We start from the raw sequence: 22,538 nt of genomic DNA on the forward strand, positions 1-22,538 counted from the left end.
AACCAGAGGCCTGGGTTCAGCGGTGTCAAAAACTGTAACGCGCGCTCACGATCGGCTCTTCGTCTTGTGGGAGAGCACGCGCGCCCATTTCCTTTCCTTAAGGCTGGCGCGATCGCGAACTGACGGCGGGAGCCGGGGACCACTAGGAGAGGAGCACCGTCGCCCTTTCCGGACAACCCCTTCTTTCCCGCCACTCCGCGCGCCATTCCTCGCTTCCCGGCTCGCGGGAAAGGGAACTCGCCCTGCGAGGGAATCAACCCTCGCGGTGGGGAGGGACACGGGAGGTGAACAAAACTGCCGACCAGGCAGGGAGACGGTCGCTCTTGCCCTGCTGACCGGCGAAGGAACATCTCACCGCCCCGAGACCCGCGAGCCGATCATCGACCGAAGGTGTAAGCCATACCCTTTGTTTTCTACGAGAGCGGACTATCCCTCTACGCGACATTTACGCGTTATTGCTAACGTAGCAATAAAGTGTTGTTTGTTGTGCTAGCCTGTTGCCTTATTCGCCCGAACCCGTCGTAGCTGCGATGACGCGCGCTACGGGAAGGGGACGTTGACACGGTACGACTATTTGCGGCTGGGACCGGAGCTAGGCTTCTGCACCAGCCGTACATAGAGCGGACCCCCTCATCTGGCGCCCAACGTTAACGAATTTGGCAACGCGGCTAGTTTTGTGGACGCGAGCGACTACCGACGCTCCGTCAACGTAGGACAACGGGCATGTCTGAATTCCAGGATTTGTTCATGTTGTCTGATGTCGCGTCGCAGAATGTCGATCCTATGGCTAACGCGGGGGCATTGTTTGGACTTTCCGACAGCGTGAATTTTGGTTGTTTCACGCGGGACAACCAAGGTGTTGCGGCGACCGCGTTAGGAGAGATTAGGCCTACGACGGAGAGCGCCACGCCGGGTGCCCCGTCACCTCGCGACGCGCACAGCGAGACGCCGCCACATGCTGCTTCGGCACAAGCCGCAGATGTGGTCGCGTCTTCGGGCAATAGTGTGCCCTCGAGCGAGGTACTCTTGCAGAATGCGCTGTCAGTTATGCAGAGCTTAGCCAGCGCGTTGCAAAACACAGCGCAGCCTCCTTCGCAAAGTGCGGGACCACGTGTCAAGGTAGACATGCCTACCTACAGCGGCTACCACGACTGCAGGAGTGCGAATGAGTACCTCGACCGACTGCTCTACTATCAGCAAGCAATGGGGCTTCCCGACGCCGAACTTCTCGCGCGTGTGGTCCCGGTGTCGCTGACAGAGCAAGCGGCCCGATGGTTCCGACTGACCGGACATCGCGCCCGCACGGTAGAAGAGTTCCGCGAGAGCTTCCGCGACGAATTCCTTCCGGCGAATTACGAGTGGCGTTTGAGGAGGGAGTTCGAGCTACGCACCCAGCATCCGGACGAATCCTTGCTGGAGTACGTACGGGCGATGGACGAACTTTATCGCCTCGCTAACCCTCTCGCCACCAACGCGGAGAAAGTCGAGCGCGTTACACGGCAAGCGCACCCGACTTTTGCGGCTCACTTCAGGGGATGCAAGTTCGCAGACCTAGAAGAGCTCGCCGCCGAAGCGAAGCGCATACAAGGGGACATCCTCGCGGCGCGAGCGTACCGCCCGCCTCCACCCGCAGCGCAGTCACTCGAGCCTCGCTGCGCGTGGAACGGTGGCGCGGTCAGTTCAGAGGCGTTTAGGGGTAACGCGTCAGCATCGTTCGCTGATGAGCACGTACCGCGCGGTTGGGAACTGTCAGACCGCGCTTTGGACCCCTACGCTTACGCGCTTCGTACGGCCCGTGCTGCGCCTGCACGTGACATTCCGCGGCAGGAGCACGTGGTCGAGACGAGCCCAGACGAGTGGCGCAACGCGGAGCGAGGCCCGCCGGATCGTGGCGACGAGCGCCCGGGCCGGAGTGGGGTCCGCGGTCCTTGCTACCGGTGCGGCGCACCGGGGCACATCGCTCGCGAATGCGGCCGCGCGCCGGGTCAGGAGCGAACACGCGGTTCGGGAAACGGACGACGCCGCCGGTGAACCACGTCGGGCACCGCGCGGCGATCAGTAGTCCTACCGATGCGCTCGGATCACTAGCACCTACAGTCTGTCGCGCAGGTGATGCCGTAGACTCGCCCGCACCGTTAATCGAGTTAACGATAGCTCGAAAGAAGTTTGTAGCACTGTTAGATACTGGGGCAAGCGCTTCATTATTTGGGGACGAGGTGTTGCACCATCTCTGCGAGAACAATATCCGCTTGAGACAAAGCAACACCACCTTCCGCCTTGCTTCGGGCACAGCGCAATCGAGCGGTGCGGCTAGACTTGTGATCCGCTGGGAAAGACGCGTGAGGCGACAACGCTTTGTCCATCTTCCCGGGTTGTCAATGCCTCTAATCCTGGGTCGAGACTTTCTCGCCAAGTCAGGTATTGTCATTGACATTGCAAGAGGCGGTTACCGAGAGCGCGACGGCGACGCGCTAAAGCTTTTCTCGAAAGCACCCGCATTGACAACGGCATGCCAATCGCAGGGAGCAGCGCGAGTGAGAGAGCAGGAAAGCGCGCGGAGTAAGCTAGTAACCCCGCCAGAGCAATGTGCCGCAGTACAGGGAAGGTCAGTGCACCCGCTTTTGGCAGAAGCACACAGCATGCCAGAAAGGGAAAAGGTGCAGCTGTCGTCGCTGTTGTACGAGTACGACGCGATTTTCACTGACCGCCCGGGCCGCACTACGCTGGTCAAGCACACAATTGATACGGGTGACGCACGACCTTGGAAATGCAATCCCCGACCGATTAGCTTGGCTAAGCGGAAAGCACTTGACGCCGCCTTGGACGAACTCATCGACACAGGCGTGGTCGAAAGGTCAAACAGCCCATGGGGTTTCCCGGTGGTTCTAGTTCCAAAGAAGGATGATACATATCGCCTTTGTGTAGACTACCGCAGGCTGAATGAGGTTACGAAGAAGGACGCATACCCTCTTCCATCCATTTCATCGTTAGTATCCAACCTAGGCGGGGCGAAGTACTTTACGACGCTCGATGCTAGTCGCGGATATTTTCAGGTCGAAATGGACGAGCGGGACAGAGAGAAGTCAGCTTTCACATGCCACAGGGGACTTTTTCAATTCAGGAGAATGTCTTTTGGCTTGGTGGGGGCTCCCGCTACTTATCAGAGGCTAATGGACCAAGTTCTGGGAGATGCAAAGTGGCAGCACGCCCTCGCATATCTAGACGACATAGTGGTTTACTCGAAAACGTTCGATGAGCACTTGCGCCACTTAAGAGACGTTCTAGAAAGGCTGAGGTCTGCGGGCATCACTCCGAACCCGAACAAAGCTCAGATAGCGGCGACCCGAATAACATTGTTGGGATTCACGCTTGACGAGGGTCGCATTTTGCCGAATAAGGGTAAGCTTGAAGCGATAGTCAGCTATCCGTCGCCGAAAGACATCGGCGAGCTGAGGCGCTTTCTGGGGATGGCGAACTTCTATCGCCAATTCATTCCAGACTGTGCAGCAGTGCAGGCGCCTTTGACAAAGCTCTTGAGGAAAGGCGAGCGTTGGGCTTGGGGTCAAGAGCAGGAGGCCGCACTGCGTCGCCTCACTAAGTTGCTGGCTAACACGGCTGAACTGCAGCTACCCGATTTGAACAGGGAGTTTGTGATTCAAACAGACGCAAGCGACCTGGGCTTAGGAGCAATTCTGCTTCAGGAGCATGGAGGTGCCCTCCGACCGATTGCGTTCGCGAGCCGTTCGTTTGACGCCGGCGGAGAGGAACTACTCGGTAACAGAGAAAGAGTGTCTCGCGATAGTTTTCGCTCTCCGTAAGTTTCACTATTACATCGACGGAGTGGCGTTTGTTATTGAGACAGACCACGTGGCGCTCACGTGGTTGAGGCGCTTGAACGAACCAAGTGGCCGCCTGGCTCGTTGGGCATTGCTTCTGCAGCGTTACGACTTCACCGTACGCTACCGCAAGGGCAAGAACAATGCCGCGGCCGACGCACTATCGCGTGCTCCAGTCCGTCACGAGACTGACCCGGAACGGACTGAGAGCGAGACACTCGAGGTAGCGCTAGCGGAAACAGTAGAACAAACGTCAGTTCAAGGCACAAGCGTGAACCACGTAGAGGCTGTCGTTAGCGCGGGGATTGTTTTCAGCAGAAGGGAGCTGTTAGAAGCTCAGCAGAAAGATCCGTTTTGTCGAAAGGTGTTCGACGGGCTCCGGGAGCCGGGTGGCGAGGCCACCGCGCACACGGGGGCAGCTGGTATTGCTGTCGGTGCGGAGCGCTCGGCAACAGCTGGTAATGCTGTGAGCGCGCTGGATTCGTATCTGCTGGATTCTGACGGCGTCCTGCTGAGGTACATCCCATCCGACGATGACACAAGTGAGTCATTCAAGGTCGTTATACCGCGCAAGTTGAGAGGAGCACTGCTTCGCTACTTTCATGACTCGTGCATTGCTGGGCATGCGAGCGGCCCTAAGACTTATGCTAAGTTGTGTCGCCTCGCTACCTGGCCAGGCATGAAGCGGGATGTGATTCGTTACGCCCGTTCATGCCACGTGTGCCAAAGCGTCAAGCCCCGAGGCGGACGACCGCCCGGCCTCATGCAGCCGATCAACAGCCAGACTCCCTGGCAAATCGCGGCATGTGACGTAATGGGACCGTACCCCACAACTCCTAGCAAAAACAAATTCTTGCTGGTGGTCACGGATCACTTCACTAAGTGGGTAGAACTTTTCCCCCTTAGAAAGCTGACGGCTCGAGTGATCTTGGATAAGTTGATGGAGGTTTTCACCAGGTTTGGTTTCCCTGAGCAGTTGATAACAGACAACGCGTCTTATTTTACTGCGAAGGTGTTTGTTGACACGTGCGCCGCGCTTGGCATTAAGCACAAGAAAACAACCACCTACCATGCTCAGTCGAACCCCACGGAACGAGTTAATCGCAACATCAAGCACATGCTTGTCGCGTTCTCTGAAAGGCACAAGGACTGGGATACCTGCCTTCCAGAGATCGGGTTTGCGTTGCGATCGACTGTGAACCGCTCGACTGGGTATGCGCCTTCTTTTCTAAACCTGGGAAGAGAACTGCCGAATCCGATGGAGACTGTACTCGCGGATCGCAGTGGAGTGCCAGTGGCGTCATCAGCACGAGCTGAATACGCAGCGCAGTTGCGCGAGAAGCTAGCGGAAGTTTTACGTAAAGCACGCAGTAATCTCGGCACTGCTAGGGCACAACAGAAGGCGCAGTACGACCGCTCGCATCGGAACGTACACTACGAAGTGGGCGATCTGGTGCTGCGACGCCATCATGTTCTTAGCGACGCTAGCAAACAGTTTGCAGCCTCGCTGGCAGCGAAATGGTCCGGGCCGTACCGAGTGCGAGAGAAGGTTTCCTCGCTTGTTTATCGGCTCGCGAACATGAAAGGCAAACCGAGCGGCGGACCAGTGCACGTATGCGACTTGAAACGTTACGTGTCACGGGAGGAGCATGGGGACGACTATCAGTCCCCCTCCGAGCCGCAGCCGGCGGCTGAGAACGCTCGAAACCGAGTGAAAAGCCCTGAGCCGCGGTACTTCTTGCGAAACAGGCGGAGACAACTCTGCATGTTGGATAAGCAAAAGGGAAATAGGTGCCGCCGGGACGGCTTGGAGAGGAGACCGCCTCCTCACGGCGAGCCCACACCCACATTACGTCGTCGTTGTCGCAGCCCCACCACCACCGGCAATCATCGGCATGGACGCCTGACTGGAGATCGACCGGTACATCACGCCGCCACTTCCACGCTACCCCATCGCCTCACCGCCCAGCCTCCACAGAAGAGGCCCGAAGACCAATGCCAACCCAACTGGGAGAGCCAGCTGCCTGGGGGCCGCAGCCACCAGGACGTGCCAGGGTTGTGTGGACACCCCGATGGCCTATGCTCTCTCAAGGCCACGGCGCAGCACGCCGAAAACCCCGAGCCCCGCCAGACCGGAGGAGCCCGAACCATGCTGGAGAGGCCGCCTGGAATGAAACGCCTCGCTGACTCGCTCCTGTCAATCACCACCAACGACCAGAGAGGCGGGGCCCAAGGAGACGCGGTCCGGACCACGGGGCTGCAGGAGCAGGCCAGACCTACCGCAGCAGTGACGGCGGAGGCGACGACTGGGGAAGCCATGACGCAAGGTGGCACGGCAGCGAAGACCGCAACGAGGCCGGTGGTGGCTACTTCGGAGGCAGCGGCGACGCCAGTGGGGGCACCGGCGACACCCACGGCAGAGGGCCGACCGCAGGAGGGCACGGACCTGGACCGATCCGTCCTAGCCTTTCTCGATGAGGAATAACAAAATATTACCTCATGGTGCAGTCTCTGTCGTCCGAGGGCTTTCTTAAGGGGAGGAGGATGTGGGAGAGCACGCGCGCCCATTTCCTTTCCTTAAGGCAGGCGCGATTGGGAACTGACAGCGGGAGCGAAGGAACCACTAGGAGAGGAGCACAGTCGCCCTTTCCGGACAACCCCTTCTTTCCCGCTACTCCTCGCGCTAATCCTCGCATCCCGGCTCGCGGGAAAGGGAACTCGCCCTGCGAGGGAATCAACCCTCGCGGTAGGGAGGGACACGGGAGGTGAACAAAACTGCCGACCAGGCAGGGAGACGGTCGCTCTTGCCCTGCTGACCGGCGAAGGAACATCTCACCGCCCCGAGACCCGCGAGCCGATCATCGACCGAAGGTGTAAGCCATACCCTTTGTTTTCTACGAGAGCGGACTATCCCTCTACGCGACATTTACGCGTTATTGCTAACGTAGCAATAAAGTGTTGTTTGTTGTGCTAGCCTGTTGCCTTATTCGCCCGAACCCGTCGTAGCTGCGATGACGCGCGCTACGGGAAGGGGACGTTGACACGGTACGACTATTTGCGGCTGGGACCGGAGCTAGGCTTCTGCACCAGCCGTACATAGAGCGGACCCCCTCAGTCTTGGTCTTCTTCCACTCCTACTCGATGCTGTCTCGCTGTCTCGCTGTCTCTCTTCCCCACTACACTTGCCCCGGTGTCGAAGAGGAGCCATCCTGGCGACTCAAGGCGAAGCAAGCACAAGCGGATCATAATAGGGCTTTAAGCGGCTGACGTGGACTGTTTCACGGCCACGACATCGTCTGTCGGTGGGAGGTGTCACTGGTTCGACGACGTAGTTGACCGGTGACGTGCATTGAACGATGCGGTACGGACCGGTGTACTTGGGTGCAAACTTTCGGGAGAGGCCGGGAGACTGGAACGGAATAGAAAGCCACACGAACGAGCCGACGGGGAAGGTGTGGGCAGGCTTGTCCTGGTAAAGTCGTTCTTTTTGAATACCTTGTGCGACGGATGTAAATGACCGCGCTAACTGGCGGCACTCTTCGGCACATTGAACGAGTTCGGAGGCCGGGCGGTATTCAGAAGCATCCGGGCGGTATGTAAGGATTGTGTCAAGCATCGAAGAGGGCTCACGTCCGTATAGGAGAAAGAAAGGTGAAAACCCAGTAGTGGCTTGTGTGGCCGTGTTATATGCATACGTCACGAACGGAAGCACTAAGTCCCAGTTGGAATGGTCGGATGATATGTACATGGAGAGCATATCACCGATAGTGCGGTTAAAGCGCTCCGTCAAACCGTTCGTCTGCGGGTGATAGGCCGTAGTGGAGCGATGAATAATATTGCACTCAGTGAGAAGCTCCTGTACGACTTGCGAAAGAAAGACACGCCCTCGATCGCTAAGCAGCTCACGTGGCGCGCCATGGCGAAGGACGAAGCTGCGCAAGATGAACAAGGCAACATCACGAGCTGCAGCGGCTGGCAGAGCGGCGGTTTCGGCTTAACGGGTAAGATGGTCAACGGCCACAATAATCCATCGGTTGCCAGCAGGTGTGCAAGGAAGGGGGCCGTGGAGGTGTATGCCAATCCTATCAAACGGGCGAGCTGGACAGGGCAAAGGTTGCAATTCGCCAGGCGCATGACAAGTTGTTTTCCGCCGCTGACACTCAGTGCAAGAACGTATGTACTTGCGAACGTATGTGTACATTTCACGCCAGAAGAATCGCTGGCGAAGTCGGTCGTAAGTTTTCAAAGCGCCAGCGTGGGCGCTTTGTGGGTCTGCGTGGAAGTACGTGCACAGGTCGGAGCGCAAATGGCGAGGTATAACAAGAAGCCACTTTCTACCATCTGGCTGATAGTTGCGGCGATACAACATGGCATCCCGTATCGCATAATGAGGGGCTTGTCGGCGTAATGCACGAGGTAGCCGTTGGCATGGTGTCGCCGAAGACGTGGAGAGAACGTCTATGAGCGACGCTATCCAAGGGTCTTTGCGCTGTTCCGAAGGCATGTCAGCGAGATCAATGCTGGCGATAGTAGCCTCGGCAAGTGAAACGGGTGCAACGGAAGGCAGGGGCGAACGAGAAAGTGCGTCGGCGTCGGTATGCTTGCGTCCGGAGCGGTAAATCACGCGAATATCAAATTCCTGTAGACGGAGCGCCCAACGCCCAAGCCGGCCCGTAGGATCCTTCAATGAAGCAAGCCAACAAAGGGAATGATGGTCGGTAACGACATCAAACTGATGGCCGTACACGTACGGGCGAAATTTGTGTAATGCCCAAACAATGGCCAAACATTCCTTTTCGGTAACCGAGTATTTGCACTCTGTCTTTGTGAGGGCGCGACTAGCATACGCAACGACATACTCGGAGAAGCCTGGCTTGCGTTGAGCAAGGACAGCGCCAAGGCCAATGCCACTGGCATCCGTGTGCACTTCGGTTGGAGCAGTAGGGTCGAAGTGGCGTAAAATGGGTGGCGAAGTCAGGAGATGGCGTAATGTTGCGAAAGCATCATCGCATGCTGGCGACCAATCAGAGAGGTGTCCATCACCAGTGAGCAGCTTTGTGAGCGGTGCGATTACAGTACCGAAGCCTACGACCGTGAAAGCTGCGAAGCGCTTTCACGGTCGTAGGCTTCGGGAACTCAGCAACTGCCCGAAGCTTCTCCGGGTCAGGGAGGACGCCCTCCTTTGAGACAACGTGGCCCAGTATTGTAAGCTTGCGAGCTCCAAAGCGGCACTTCTTGATGTTGAGCTGAAGGCCTGCACGCGTGAGGCAGCTCAAGACTTCTTTGAGACGACGCAGGTGACTGTCGAAATCGGGGGAGAAGACAACGACATCATCCAAGTAACAAAGGCATGTCTTCCATTTTAACCCACGCAAGACGCTATCCATCATCCTTTCGAATGTTGCTGGCGCATAACAAAGGCCGAAGGGCACAACATTGAATTCGTATAGGCCATCGGGTGTCACGAAAGCAGTTTTCGGGCGATCTGATGGTGCCATGGGGACCTGCCAATAGCCGGATCGTAAGTCTAGTGATGAGAAGAATTCAGCGCCTAGAAAGCAGTCCAGGGCGTCATCGATGCGTGGCAAAGGGTACACATCGTTGCGTGTAACTTTGTTTAAACGGCGGTAATCGACGCAGAAGCGAATCGAGCCGTCTTTCTTCTTCACGAGGACAACAGGTGACGACCAGGGACTGCTGGACGGCCGAATGACGCCGCGTTGAAGCATGTCGTCTACTTGGTCGGTGATCACTCGACGCTCAGCAGGAGACACGCGGTAGGGGCGCTGTCGCAGAGGCGCTTGTGAGCCGGTGTTGATGTGATGGACAACGGTGTGTGTTCGACCTAACGACGTCTGCTGGCAATCAAACGAGCCGCGAAACTGGTGCAGAAGTTCGAGGAGATGCTGGCGCATCAATTGAGGGTCCAAACTCATCAATAGTCGGGCGATCGGGCGTACAGGCAGATGGTGTCAGTGCATTAAGGAGCAAATCACTCGCGCCGCCAAGGCCGAAGATGGAAGTATCGTCCAACTCTTGATATGTGCCAATGCATTCTCCGTGGAGTAAGGTTGATGTAGGCGGCAAGGGATTCGTGACAAATAAGTTCGTAACGCCGGTGGTTACGTCGAGAATAGCGAAAGGCAACGCGAGGCTCCTGCGACGTTGGAAGGCTTGGGAGGGAGTAAACAAAACTGGAGACTCGGACAGATCGGCACAGGACACGGGAACAAAGGTTGCGCTATTGGGTGGTATGTCGATACCGTCGGCGACAAAGAGCTTGTTCAACGTAGCTTCAGGCGATGAGGAACACAACGCAGAGAAGGCAACTTCGGCACGAGCACAGTCGATAACCGCATGATGACGAGAGAGAAAATCCCAGCCGAGAATCACATCATGTGAACACGCAGGTAGCACAAGAAATTCAACGGTATACAAAACACCTTGGATGAGAACGCGGGCAGTGCAGGCAGCTGATGGCCGAATATGGTGAGCACTGGCGGTACGGAGGGACAATCCCTCTGACGTCGTGGTGACCTTCCGAAGCAATCGGCAAAGTTTTAAATCTATCACTGAAACGGCAGCACCAGTGTCCACAAGCGCAAGGGTACGAAAGCCATCCACAAAAACTTCGATGAGGTTTGCCGGAGAAATGCGAGGACTTGATTCTTTCGACGACGACGCAGTTCGTGCCTAGGGAACTGCGGCATCTAGTTTTCCGTGTCTGAAGGGTAGGGTCGACGGCGCATAGGTGACAAGGAGCGACGTCGGGGCGATGGAGATCGGCGGCTAACTGAGGGAAGGCGGTCGGGTGAAGAAGATTCTTGTGGCCGTGTTGTGCTGCTAAACCGTCGAGGGTCGTGCGAAGATCGTGGCAATGTATCTGTGTGGACGAGACGGCGGCGGCGGCAGAAACGTGCCACATGTCCTGCATAGCCGCAAGAATAGCAGATAGGGCGGTTGTCTGCGGTGCGCCACGGGTTAGGAAACGTAGTGACGGGTCGGCCGAACGGAACAGGTGATCACTGAACAGGCACCGGCGAGGGAGAATAAGTTGGCTGACGGGGCGCTCTGGCTGCGACGACCTGTGCGTACGTCAAGGGCGCAGCCTCCAGAGGTGGTGAACGAGGGAAAGGCAAAGCGTCAGTTACCTCTTGGATAGCTTGTCGTATAGCTGGGGCCAGATGATGTGTCTGTGCTGGTTCGGGCGTGCTTGATAAAATGGAGAGCTGCCGAGCGACCTCCTCACGCACAAACTGTTTTATCTGAGCCAACATGGAATTCTGGTCTCCGAGAGTCAAACCTGCGATCGAGTCACGATGTTCCAGAAAGCGTCGTGTCTGGGCGCGTTGCTTGCGCAACTCGTCAAAACTCTGGCACAAACTGACCAGTTCGGCTACGGTTTGTGGGTCCTTGGCTAACAACATCTGGAATGCGTCATCGGCTATTCCCTTGAGAATCTGCTTGATCTTGTCTGCTTCGAGCATCGATGGGTTCACACGCTTGCACAAGTCGACAACGTCCTCAATATAGCTGGTGAAGTTCTCTCCTGGCTGTTGAGCGCGTTCACGAAGTCGCTGTTCCGCGCGGAGCTTTCGTACAGCGGGGCGGTCGAAGACTTCTGAAAAGGCCGTCTTGAACGAAGCCCAGCTGGTAATATCAGCTTCGTGATTCCGTAACTAGAGACTAGCGACGCCGGCCAAGTAAAAGCTAACATAAGTCAGCTTAGCCGCATCGTCCCACTTGTTCGCTGCGCTCACCTTGTGGTATGTAGCCAACCACTCCTCAACGTCTTGGTCGTCAGTGCTGCTGAAGATCGGCGGGTGACGCAGTGGCAACACGCCGGGACAATGCAGTGGCTGGAATCTGGGAGGTACCTTGGTTGGTGGATTCTTCCAGCATTGCTGACACTGGAGGTAAGGTGCGGCTTCGTAGATCCAGCTTCGAAGGGTACCCAGCGACTCCACCAAATTATAAGGGGGTTTATTAACAGAACCAGAGGCCTGGGTTCAGCGGTGTCAAAAACTGTAACGCGCGCTCACGATCGGCTCTTCGTCTTGGTCTTCTTCCACTCCTACTCGATGCTGTCTCGCTGTCTCGCTGTCTCTCTTCCCCACTACAATATATATATATATATATATATATATATATATATATATATATATATATATATAATATATATATATAATATATATATATATAATATATAATAATATATATATAATATATATAATATATATAATATATATATATATATATATATATATATATATATATATATTGTAATGATTAATTAATATCTGGGGTTTAACGTCCCAAAACCACCATATGAATATGAGAGACGCCGTGGTGGAGGGCTCCGGAAATTTCGACCACCTGGGGTTCTTTAACGTGATATTGTAATGACGAAGAACGACACCGGGGCTGTGGCGCGAGAGCAGGATGTGCGAAGAAGAGAACAACGAGGGTCAGAATAGAACAGCCGGCCTAGCGTACGGGCGTTGTCTCTGTTCTCTTCCTTTACAATGGTGCAGTCGTCGAAAGGCTTCGGCGAACCCCGGCTGTTAGCTTAAGGCAACGCGTCTTCCAGAGGAACGCCGTCACGCTTCCTCGCTGATGCAACCCGCAAGTAGACCACCGCGGCAAGCATCTATCCCACCACCAGCGGACGGCGTCCAGGCCTCCATTGTGGTTCCGGGGAACTACTTGTCCGGTGACGCGCTACTTCGCGGCAACAATGCGCACGGGCTCCTCTCGCCCAGGGACGGCGTACATGCCTCCTCGCCACCACCTGCCAATCTGTCGGCGCTTCAGGCACCGTCCGTGGACGGCGTCCAGGCCTCCTCGGCGGCTCAAGCCTCCTTCATTGACGCCGCAGTGCCAGTTCACGACAAGCCATCGCGCGGGTACCGGTTACCTCGGAACGCGGTTGACGCTTCCACCGGCAAGGACCCCGGGAATGCCGCCCACGCTTCCCGCAGCGACAACGGCTTACTGAGTACTCCATCGGCACCTGAGCCGCTTAGGGGTGCTGTGCAAGCTCCCTCGGACAAGGGTCCCTCCTCTGTGAGTACGCTGATGGTGTCCTACTCTTCAGACGTCACCACTGGCTCCACGCGCGGATCGCCCGAGAGCGCCGCCGAGCTTACCGCCACCATCGCGCGACTCCGAGTCACGGTGAACGCCATGGCAGCGTCAATCTCCGTGCTGTGTCCTACCGCCTTGCCAGCACTGCACTCGCTCAATGCCGCGTTGGCCGCCGCCGCCTCGCAAGACCATGAAGAGAGCTCACCCGAGAGCCGCAGAGAGCTGCGGTATGCTCTCACGCAGCTCTCTTACCAACTGGCCTGCTTAGCGTCGGCTCACTCTGGATTTTCACCTGGCATGTTACCATCGCCGGCTGCCTGCGAAATACCGGAGTTCCGCGGCTTTCAGGACCACGTCGGAAATTGGGTGGCTACCATCAACGCTGTGGGAGCACGCGAAGCCTGGACAGACCAGCAGAAATGGTGGGTGGCCATCGATCACCTTCGCGATGCCGCCAAGGCAAGGCATGCCTACGAAGGCGTCCGGCAAGGATCTTGGCCGGAATGGTCAGCCAAGCTGTTGAGTCTTTTTCGCCCGCTATCTCATGCCTGCGACCACCTAGCTCAAGGTCCACTGTCAGCCCCGGATGGGAGCTGTCAGACCCACAGCCTAGACAGTGCAGCTCAAGCCTTTACCGCCCTGCCCTCCCTCAATGACCGAGATCCTGAAGGGCATCATCCCGACGGTGCAGGTGCGCCCTGCACCGACGTGCTCACTACATGTGCCGAGTTCCTGAAGAGAACTGCCGCGATGGTACAGCTGTGTCCTGTACCTCATTCACAGCAAGCTTTGCGGAACGCACCACCACAGACACTGACGCAATCTGCAAGGCGGGCATCGCAGTCCAGACCTCAGACTCCGCGCCTGGACACACCTTACGACATACCTTGCTCCAGACCAAGACCACCTGCGGGCCACCGAAGCCGATGACGGGGACCCCAAGCTCATCATCACTTGGAAACGTGGAGACTCCGGCTCCTCTAATGCCTGACACGCGTGCAGTGCACAAGCCGAACGAGCCCATGACAGCAGATGGTCACTTTGCGCCGAGTGGGAACCGGGGAGACCCCCCGGAGGCCGGGAGGCCCATGGAGGCCAGGGAGACCAACACAGCTGCAGACATTGAAGACATGCCTCTGCTATCTAAGTGTTACGCTCCCGCGACGCCAGCGCAAGACGTTTCCTTGCATACACATCTGTCACCTCTGTGCGACGCTAAAGTTATGGACACTGATGACTCGGCAGCGCTGAACCTTCTCCCAAGGTCGCGCAACAAGGGTCATCCACTAGCGTCATTTCCTGCCCCTCAGCCTGTTAAGTCACAGCGTGACCAAGGCCTTCAACGACCACTCCGACGCAGCCAATGTCGCCCTCCGGAATGCTCGGCAGCTCGGCAGGACAAGTCGCGGCGTATACAACACCGACCACCACGACACAGTCAATGCCGCCCGCCTGAACTACGTTTCACACCTCATCAAACCACGTCACTGCGTGGCCGCGATCGGCCACCTAGATGCAGCCAGTGCCGCCCACCAGAGACACTGTCGGCAGCTGCGGCCGCTCGCAGTCGTGGCCGAGTGTAATGACGAAGAACGACACCGGGGCTGTGGCGCGAGAGCAGGATGCGCGAAGAAGAGAAGAACGAGGGTCAGAATAGAACAGCCGGCCTAGCGTACAGGCGTTGTCTCTGTTCTGTTCCTTTACAATATATATATATATATATATATATATATATATATATATATATATATATATATATATATATATATATATATATATATATATATATATATAAATACATACATATGTATATATATATATATATATATTGTGATGAAGAAGAAGTGCACCCTGAAGAGCTAGCTACACAGTCGTATCGTCAGCGCTACACAGGAGCAGCTCGTGCTGAACGTTGTTGCTGTTTGCGCTGGCTAGGCTTACGGTTCTATACTGTCATATTACAGTTTCTCTTGTCCACGCCGTGTCTCAGCTCTTTATTATAATTGGTGGAGGTTGCTAGGTCTTCTGACAATCCTGGAGTTGCGCAACCGGACTCTACCTGCCGCCATGACCACCGAAACTCACACAAGCCCGCCGCTACCTGCTCCGCAGGCCACCGCATGCTCCGGCGCGGTTCGTCAGCGGGACCCTCCAATATTCAGCGGCACTGATGACCACGACGTCGACGACTGGCTGTCTACCTATGAACTCGTGAGTGTCCTCAACAAATGGGACGACGCCATGAAACTGGCCACTGTCGGTATTTACCTCGCCGGCATTGCTCACTTGTGGCTTCGGAACCATCAATCCGACGTTCCCACCTGGACCGCGTTCAAGGCTAAGTTCAGCGAAGTCTTCGGCCGTCCTGCTGTCCGCAAGCTTCGCGCGGAACAGCGCCTGCAGTCGCGCTCTCAACAACCTGGCGAGACCTTTACCAGCTATATTGAGGACGTCATCGACCTGTGCAAACGCGTCGATGCTACCATGGCCGAGGCGGACAGAATCAAGCACATCTTGAAGGGCATAGACGAGGACGCATTCCAGATGCTGATTTCGAAGGGCCCGGGTACTGTCGCTTAAGTCATTGAGCTGTGCCAAAGCTATGACGAGCTCCGCCGGCAACGCCTCGTCACCCGCCGCCCTGTCCAACATCAGGAATCGTTGTCCGGCTTAACTCCCTCGCAAGATCCCGTACTTCTCTCGCAGATTCAAGCTTTTGTGCGCGAGGAAGTTGCTCGCCAGCTCTCACTAATCCCCATCCTGCCGGAGCGAAGTACGCCGCTCAATCCCGCACTACAACGCCTCATACAAGACCAAGTGTCTGAGGTTCTTCCACCAGAGCTGCCGCCACCAGTCACCGCACCGTTGACGTACGCCGAAGCAGCAGCACGACCACGACCACAGACGTTCCGCGTGCCGCCTCCGTTGTCTACTCCTGCTTACGCCACGATGCCGCCACGACCTCCGGTCCATCGGGTCGCCAATCCTTGGCGCACAGCCGACAACCGGCCAATCTGCTTTTCATGCGGTCTACCCGGACACGTTGCACGCCTGTGCCGCCGCCGACCACTACGTTCACGTGACGACCCACGCGCAACTGATTACAGCCACACGTTCTCCTACGCTTCAGACCGCGAGTTACCCCTTCCACGACCAAGCCTTCGACCAGCTTCTGACCGTCGTTCTCCTTCTCCTCGTCGTCGCTCGCTCTCCCCGATGCGTAGACGTCCATCTGCAACCGACACGGAAAACTAAATGGCGCAGTTCCCGAGGCAAGAACTGCGTCATCGTCGCAAAGTACAAGCCCTCTTCTTCCGCCGCCGAATGTTATTAATGCCGTTCTCAAAGGTGTATCTGTTCTTGCTCTCATCGATACGGGTGCCGCAATATCTGTCATAGCCGAAAAATTGTGCCGCTCAATCCGAAAAGTGACGACCCCCTTCTACGGTCCGTCTCTTCGCACTGCCACAGCACAGCCCGTCCAGCCTGTTGCGGCGTGTACTGCCAGACTCATCATTGAAGAAGTACCCTACACAGTCGAGTTCGTCGTACTTCCGCACTGTTCTCACGATATTATTTTAGGTTGGGATTTTCTGTCCCGTCACCAAGCCGTCATCGATTGCGCCCGTGCAGAAGTCGCCTTCTCATCTCTTGCCGATGCTTTACCTGCCGGCGATCACCTTTCCTGCGCGAAGTTGGTCATCACCGACGACACCCAGATCCCTCCGCACGCTACTGTCTTGGCACCTGTGTCATGTTCCGCTGCCTCCAAAGGTATCGCGCTCTTCACGCCTTCCGCTGCTTTCGTTCATCGCCACCTCTCACCGCTCCCAACCGCTCTGCTTACCCTTCAAGGTGGTACGACCGACGTCCCTGTGGGCAATCCATTCCCATTACAGATTACATTGCTTCGAGGTGAATGTATCGGCACAATGGAGCCTTGCGAAACCATCACGTGCGTTCCTGATGGTTCATCAGAGGTCAACGCCCTCTTCTGTAGTCCCTTGACTGGCGCATCGGCCAGTGACGTTTTCAGCCATGTCATCGACGACGATCTAAACCCGCAGCAACGCCGTGACCTTCTATGCCTCCTTGACAAATTTCTCCCAGCTTTCGACAGCCACAGCACTTGTCTAGGCCGAACATCAACTGTATGCCACCGGATCGACACAGGTTCTCACCCACCACTACGGCAGCGACCGTACCGTGTGTCGTCGACTGAACGCCGCGTCATTGATGAGCAAGTAGGTGACATGCTAAAGCGAAGCGTGGTTCAACCGTCAGACAGTCCGTGGGCATCACCAGTTGTTTTAGTTAAAAAGAAGGATGGCACGATACGCTTTTGCGTAGATTATCGTCGTCTGAACAAGATAACGCGAAAGGATGTTTATCCTTTGCCCCGGATAGACGACGCCCTAGACTGTTTACAAGGTGCAGAGTTCTTTTCCTCCCTCGATCTCCGCTCTGGTTATTGGCAAGTACCTATGGATACAGATGATCGGACAAAAACCGCATTTATCACACCGGATGGCTTATACGAATTTAGTGTGATGCCATTCGGCCTTTGCAATGCGCCTGCGACTTTCGAGCGCATGATGGACACTATTCTACGAGGCCTCAAATGGCACACATGCTTGTGCTACTTGGATGATGTGGTGGTATTTGCGCCTGACTTCCCAACGCACCTTCGTCGCTTGGAGCAGGTTTTACGATGTCTTGCTGAAGCTGGCCTTCAACTAAACTTTAAGAAATGTCACTTTGGGGCGCGCAAGTTGACCATTCTCGGACATGTCGTATCGAAAGATGGCGTACTCCCTGATCCCGCTAAGCTACGTGCCGTTAAAGAGTTCCCGAGGCCTGCGTCTTTAAAAGAGTTGCGCAGTTTCATCGGCCTTTGTTCATACTTCCGCCGATTCATTCGCAATTTCGCCTCGATTATGGCACCTTTGACAGACCTGCTTCAAGGAGACCCCAATCTGTCCGCGTGGTCCCCGGCTTGCGATCATGCGTTTGCGACGCTACGTCAGCTACTGACCACACCACCCATACTGCGTCATTTCGATCCAAGTGCTCCCACAGAAATCCACACGGATGCTAGCGGTGTCGGTCTTGGAGCAGTCCTCGCCCAACGAAACCCCGGCTACCAGGACTATGTTGTTGCGTACGCAAGTCGCACAGTAACAAGAGCTGAAGCAAATTATTCAGTAACTGAAAAAGAATGCCTAGCGATCGTCTGGGCCATTACAAAATTTCGGCCTTACCTGTACGGTCGGCCCTTCGATGTCGTTACCGATCATCACGCACTTTGCTGGTTGTCCTCCCTCAAAGATCCCTCCGGCCGCTTGGCAAGATGGGCTTTGCGGCTCCAAGAGTACGACATCCGGGTTATCTACCGCTCAGGCCAGAAGCATGCCGATGCCGACGCTCTTTCGCGTTCGCCTGTTTACACTGACATTGCGAGTGTCTCCATTCTGGACAACTTATGTTCGCCATTAGGATCCATCGACATGGCTTTGGAGCAACGCAAAGATTCGTGGATTGCGTCTTTGATAGATTACCTCTCTGATGCGCTCGAACGCCCGCGATCTCGAGCACTACGCAGACAAGCCTCTCACTTCGCCATCCGTAATGGAATCCTTTATCGCCGCAACTACCGATCTGACGGCCGCAAATGGCTACTTGTCATACCCAGGCAACTCCGCGCCAGCATATGTGCTGCTTTCCATGCCGATCCACAGTGCGCACACGCTGGTCTCTTTAAAACCTATGCCAGACTACGTCTTCGGTTTTAATGGCGCGGCATGTACACATTCGTACAAAAGTACATTCGATCTTGCACAGAGTGTCAACGCCGCAAGCCCGATCCTTGCCGCTCTTCTGGACCAATGCAGCCGTTGCCGTGCCCAATGCGACCATTTGACCGGGTTGGAATAGACCTTTACGGTCCTCTACCATACACATCCGCCGGAAATCGCTGGGTTATTGTGGCGATAGACCACCTCACGAGATATGCAGAAACAGCCGCTCTGCCAGCCGCAACGGCACGTGACGTTGCGTCTTTCCTGCTTCAACGCTTTGTTCTACGTCATGGCGCTCCTCGTGAACTCCTGAGCGACCGAGGGCGCGTCTTTCTCGCGGATGTTATTCAAGAACTTCTCGCTGAATGTCATGTGATTCACCGCTGTACTACCGCATATCACCCTCAAACAAACGGGTTGACCGAGCGTTTCAACCGAACTCTTGGAGACATGCTTTCTATGTATGTCGCCTCTAACCGCACCAACTGGGAACTTATTCTTCCCTACGTCACGTACGCCTACAATACGGCACCCCAGGCGACGACCGGCTTTTCTCCCTTCTTTTTACTCTATGGCCGAGAACCATCGTCTCCGATCGACACCATTCTTCCCTACCGACCCGACTCCTCAGAGGGCACACCAGTTTCCGAAGCTGCTCGATATGCAGAAGAATGTCGGCAACTAGCCCGCTCCCTTACAACTCAGGAACAGGGGCTACAGAAATTTCGACACGACGACGGACGGCCCCACAATCAATTTTCGCCCAACTCTCTTGTTTGGCTCTGGGTGCCTCCCACTCCTGCGCCAGGTAACTCCTCGAAGTTTGTCAGCCGGTACCATGGACCCTACCGCGTGCTACAGCAAACTTCTCCCGTTAACTACATCATCGAACCCCTCACGCCCACTACGGACCTGCGTCGCCGAGGCCGCGAAACTGTTCACGTGGATCGCCTCAAGCCATATCACGAACCCCTTGTTCTTACGACACCTTAGAACGCTTACTGGGCTCTGTCTTCAGCGAGGGGGAAAATGTGATGAAGAAGAAGTGCACCCTGAAGAGCTAGCTACACAGTCGTATCGTCAGCGCTACACAGGAGCAGCTCGTGCTGAACGTTGTTGCTGTTTGCGCTGGCTAGGCTTACGGTTCTATACTGTCATATTACAGTTTCTCTTGTCCACGCCGTGTCTCAGCTCTTTATTATAATATATATATATATATATATATATATATATATATATATATATATATATATATATATATATATATATATATATATATATATATATATATATATACGGTGTAGACGCTACGGTATTAGCGGGTACAGAAGAACTGAGCCAGGAGCTATCGTGTCGCCATGATAGAACGTGTTCTCACTTCTTCCTCTTCTTTGCCTTTTCTGGCTGGCTGCGTTTATTTATCATTTTCTACATCCTGCCCCGCCCCAGAAGTAGTAGGCATTTCTAGGGGATGCAAAGCTTGAGAGGGTATTTTAAACACTTTTCCGTCGTACGTCTTGATGCTGTAAGCCCGCACCAGTCCACGACGACGAGGTTGTACTTCCAATAGTCGACCTAGAAGCCAAAAACAGATTCTTCCTGTCGTCTTGTAGTAATTCGACACCGTCCAACATTATACATCGCTTGAATCTTGGAGGGCATCCATACGGAGGTCTTAATTTCAGGAGATACTCCGTTTTCCATCTTTCCCAACGATGAGGGTCCTGACGGTACTTCCTGAACACATCTTTCATGGTAGTCCGATGACAAGTTGATGTGTCACAGGAGTGGTGATCCAGATGAGCGATGATTGAATTCCTGACGAGTAAGCGTGCACAGCATGCCAGATAGGGACTGAATATTCTGGAAGTTGTTCGTGGTGTAGTCCGCTTCGTTTCCACCTTGCCCGAAACTAGCAACTTTGTTGCTGCATTTGAAGAACCTTGCAATAGGGGTGTGCGAATATCAAATTTTTCGAATACGAATCGAATACGAATATCCACCTTCGAATATCGAATCGAATATCGAATATCAAAGGAAAAATGCTTCCACAGTAACAATATTTTATTTAACATGTAGCTATTTGAAAAAAAGAACATTAACAGCCTGACTGGCAACACAACATACACTGCTCTCTCAAGAACACAATGTCCAGGTTAGCACAATGCACATCACAACACAAGCAAATATCACGGCACAATGAAAGTAATGACTAGATGTTATCATGAAGACATATGAGTTCTTCCTCCACATGATCAGGCAGCGGGCGCTTCCTTCTAACAGAGACAACCCCCCCCCCCCTCCCCACCCTGCCACTGAAAAGGCACGCTCGCTTGGAACAGAAGTAGCTGGTATAGGGAGGTACGTACATGGGGCAAAGCTTTGCCAGACTGGGTATCTGAAGGTGCCTACAGTCCGCCACCAGTCACATGGGTCACTGTCTTTCTTCAGAAGTGGTCCCGCATAGTGAACGAGTGGTAGTGCGGCACGTTGCCGCCGCATAATACTGAAAATGTACGGTTACATGATCGCCAACAGCGCTGCAAGTCGGAGATGCACCAGCAATAAATCATACGTATTGGGGCGCTCGTCGCAGACAGATATCGTGCCTCCGTGTACTTACGATGTTTATCGCTCCTCTCGGCAACGTTTTTAGCTATAAGAACGCAGCATAAATGTGGAAGACGAGTTATTTTATGCATGATAATCGAATCGCATATTCGAATTTTTCGAATATTCGAAGTTATCGAATATTCGAAATTTTTCGAATACACGATTTTCGAATCGAATACGAATATTTCGAATGTAATATTCGACGAATATTCGAAACTTTCGAATATTCGCACACCACTACCTTGCAAGTAATCTTCGTTGGTGTTCCAGCGCATACCTAGAACTGCTGCGGAACTGCTGTCACATTCTTGTAGACACGCTTTGTTTTCCTCAGAATCTTCAAGGAGTTGGATGTCGTTTCTTTCACATTTCCGAAAGTTCATTCCGGCGTTGCCCAAAATTGACTTTGCCTCGTTGTCCTCATCTAAGGCTTGGTCAAAACTGTCGTCTCCTGGCCGCAAGTCATCGACAGAGAAATTCTGCTTCGAAGTCCGGGCAAGAGTTCTGTCTTCTCCGCTTACGTTGTTTAAGCCGTCGTGTAGCACTAGAGAGTCTCGGCCGCAAGACTGCTTGATTGTCTGCTTAAACTGCAGATGTTTATCAGAAGGACATTTTTTATAGTAATTGATGCTCATAGACTCTATCTTCGGGAAAGACCATGAGATCTTCGCTGCAGATTCTTCCACTGCATCCACTCGCAAGACGCTGACCAGATGAGTACCGCAGTCCAAGAAGGTCTTTTGGGAGACTGGTCCTTGTATTGTCCAACCGAAAATAGTATCGATCGCCACAAGTCCTGGAACGTCTGGGCATCGGATGACTTCGCCGGTGATTACTTGCCAGAGATAATCAGATCCTATTATCAAGCCGATTCCGGTGTCTGTTGCGTCCTTAGACCAGTCGTTCGCGAGCAACTTTCCTTGTCCTCTTAATTCTTGAATGAAGGTGCTGTTGGCTGACGGCACAGTCAACTCGTGGCAAATGGTAGGAACGACTACAGCTTCTATGCGAATGACAGCCTTGTTGTATCTGTTTCGAAGCTGTATTTCCACCACGTTCCGCTTTTCTGGTGCTGAAGAGCAAGTGCTTCTGAAGGTATTCAGTGCTAACCGTGTCTGTCTGACCACCTTCAGGTTAAGCATACGAGCTATATTTTGCTGAATAAAGGTCCTCTGGCTACCTCCATCCAGAATCCCGCGAATGC

The 22,538-nt window shown here is 54.5% G+C and overlaps 1 protein-coding gene across 1 annotated transcript in view; it reads left to right on the forward strand.

Moving 5' to 3' along the window:
* The window catches only part of LOC119406799 (luciferin 4-monooxygenase-like), a 64,523-nt gene that overhangs the window by 18,610 nt on the left and 23,375 nt on the right, over positions 1-22,538 (forward strand). Inside the window, exon 2 of the mRNA XM_037673534.2 lies at positions 5,706-6,105. Within this exon, the coding sequence (XP_037529462.1) occupies positions 5,706-6,105 (400 nt within the window). The remainder of the gene's footprint in view (positions 1-5,705; positions 6,106-22,538) is intronic.

This window comes from Rhipicephalus sanguineus, chromosome 10 (assembly GCF_013339695.2).
Source record: "Rhipicephalus sanguineus isolate Rsan-2018 chromosome 10, BIME_Rsan_1.4, whole genome shotgun sequence".
Classification (NCBI taxonomy): Eukaryota; Metazoa; Arthropoda; class Arachnida; order Ixodida; family Ixodidae; genus Rhipicephalus; species Rhipicephalus sanguineus.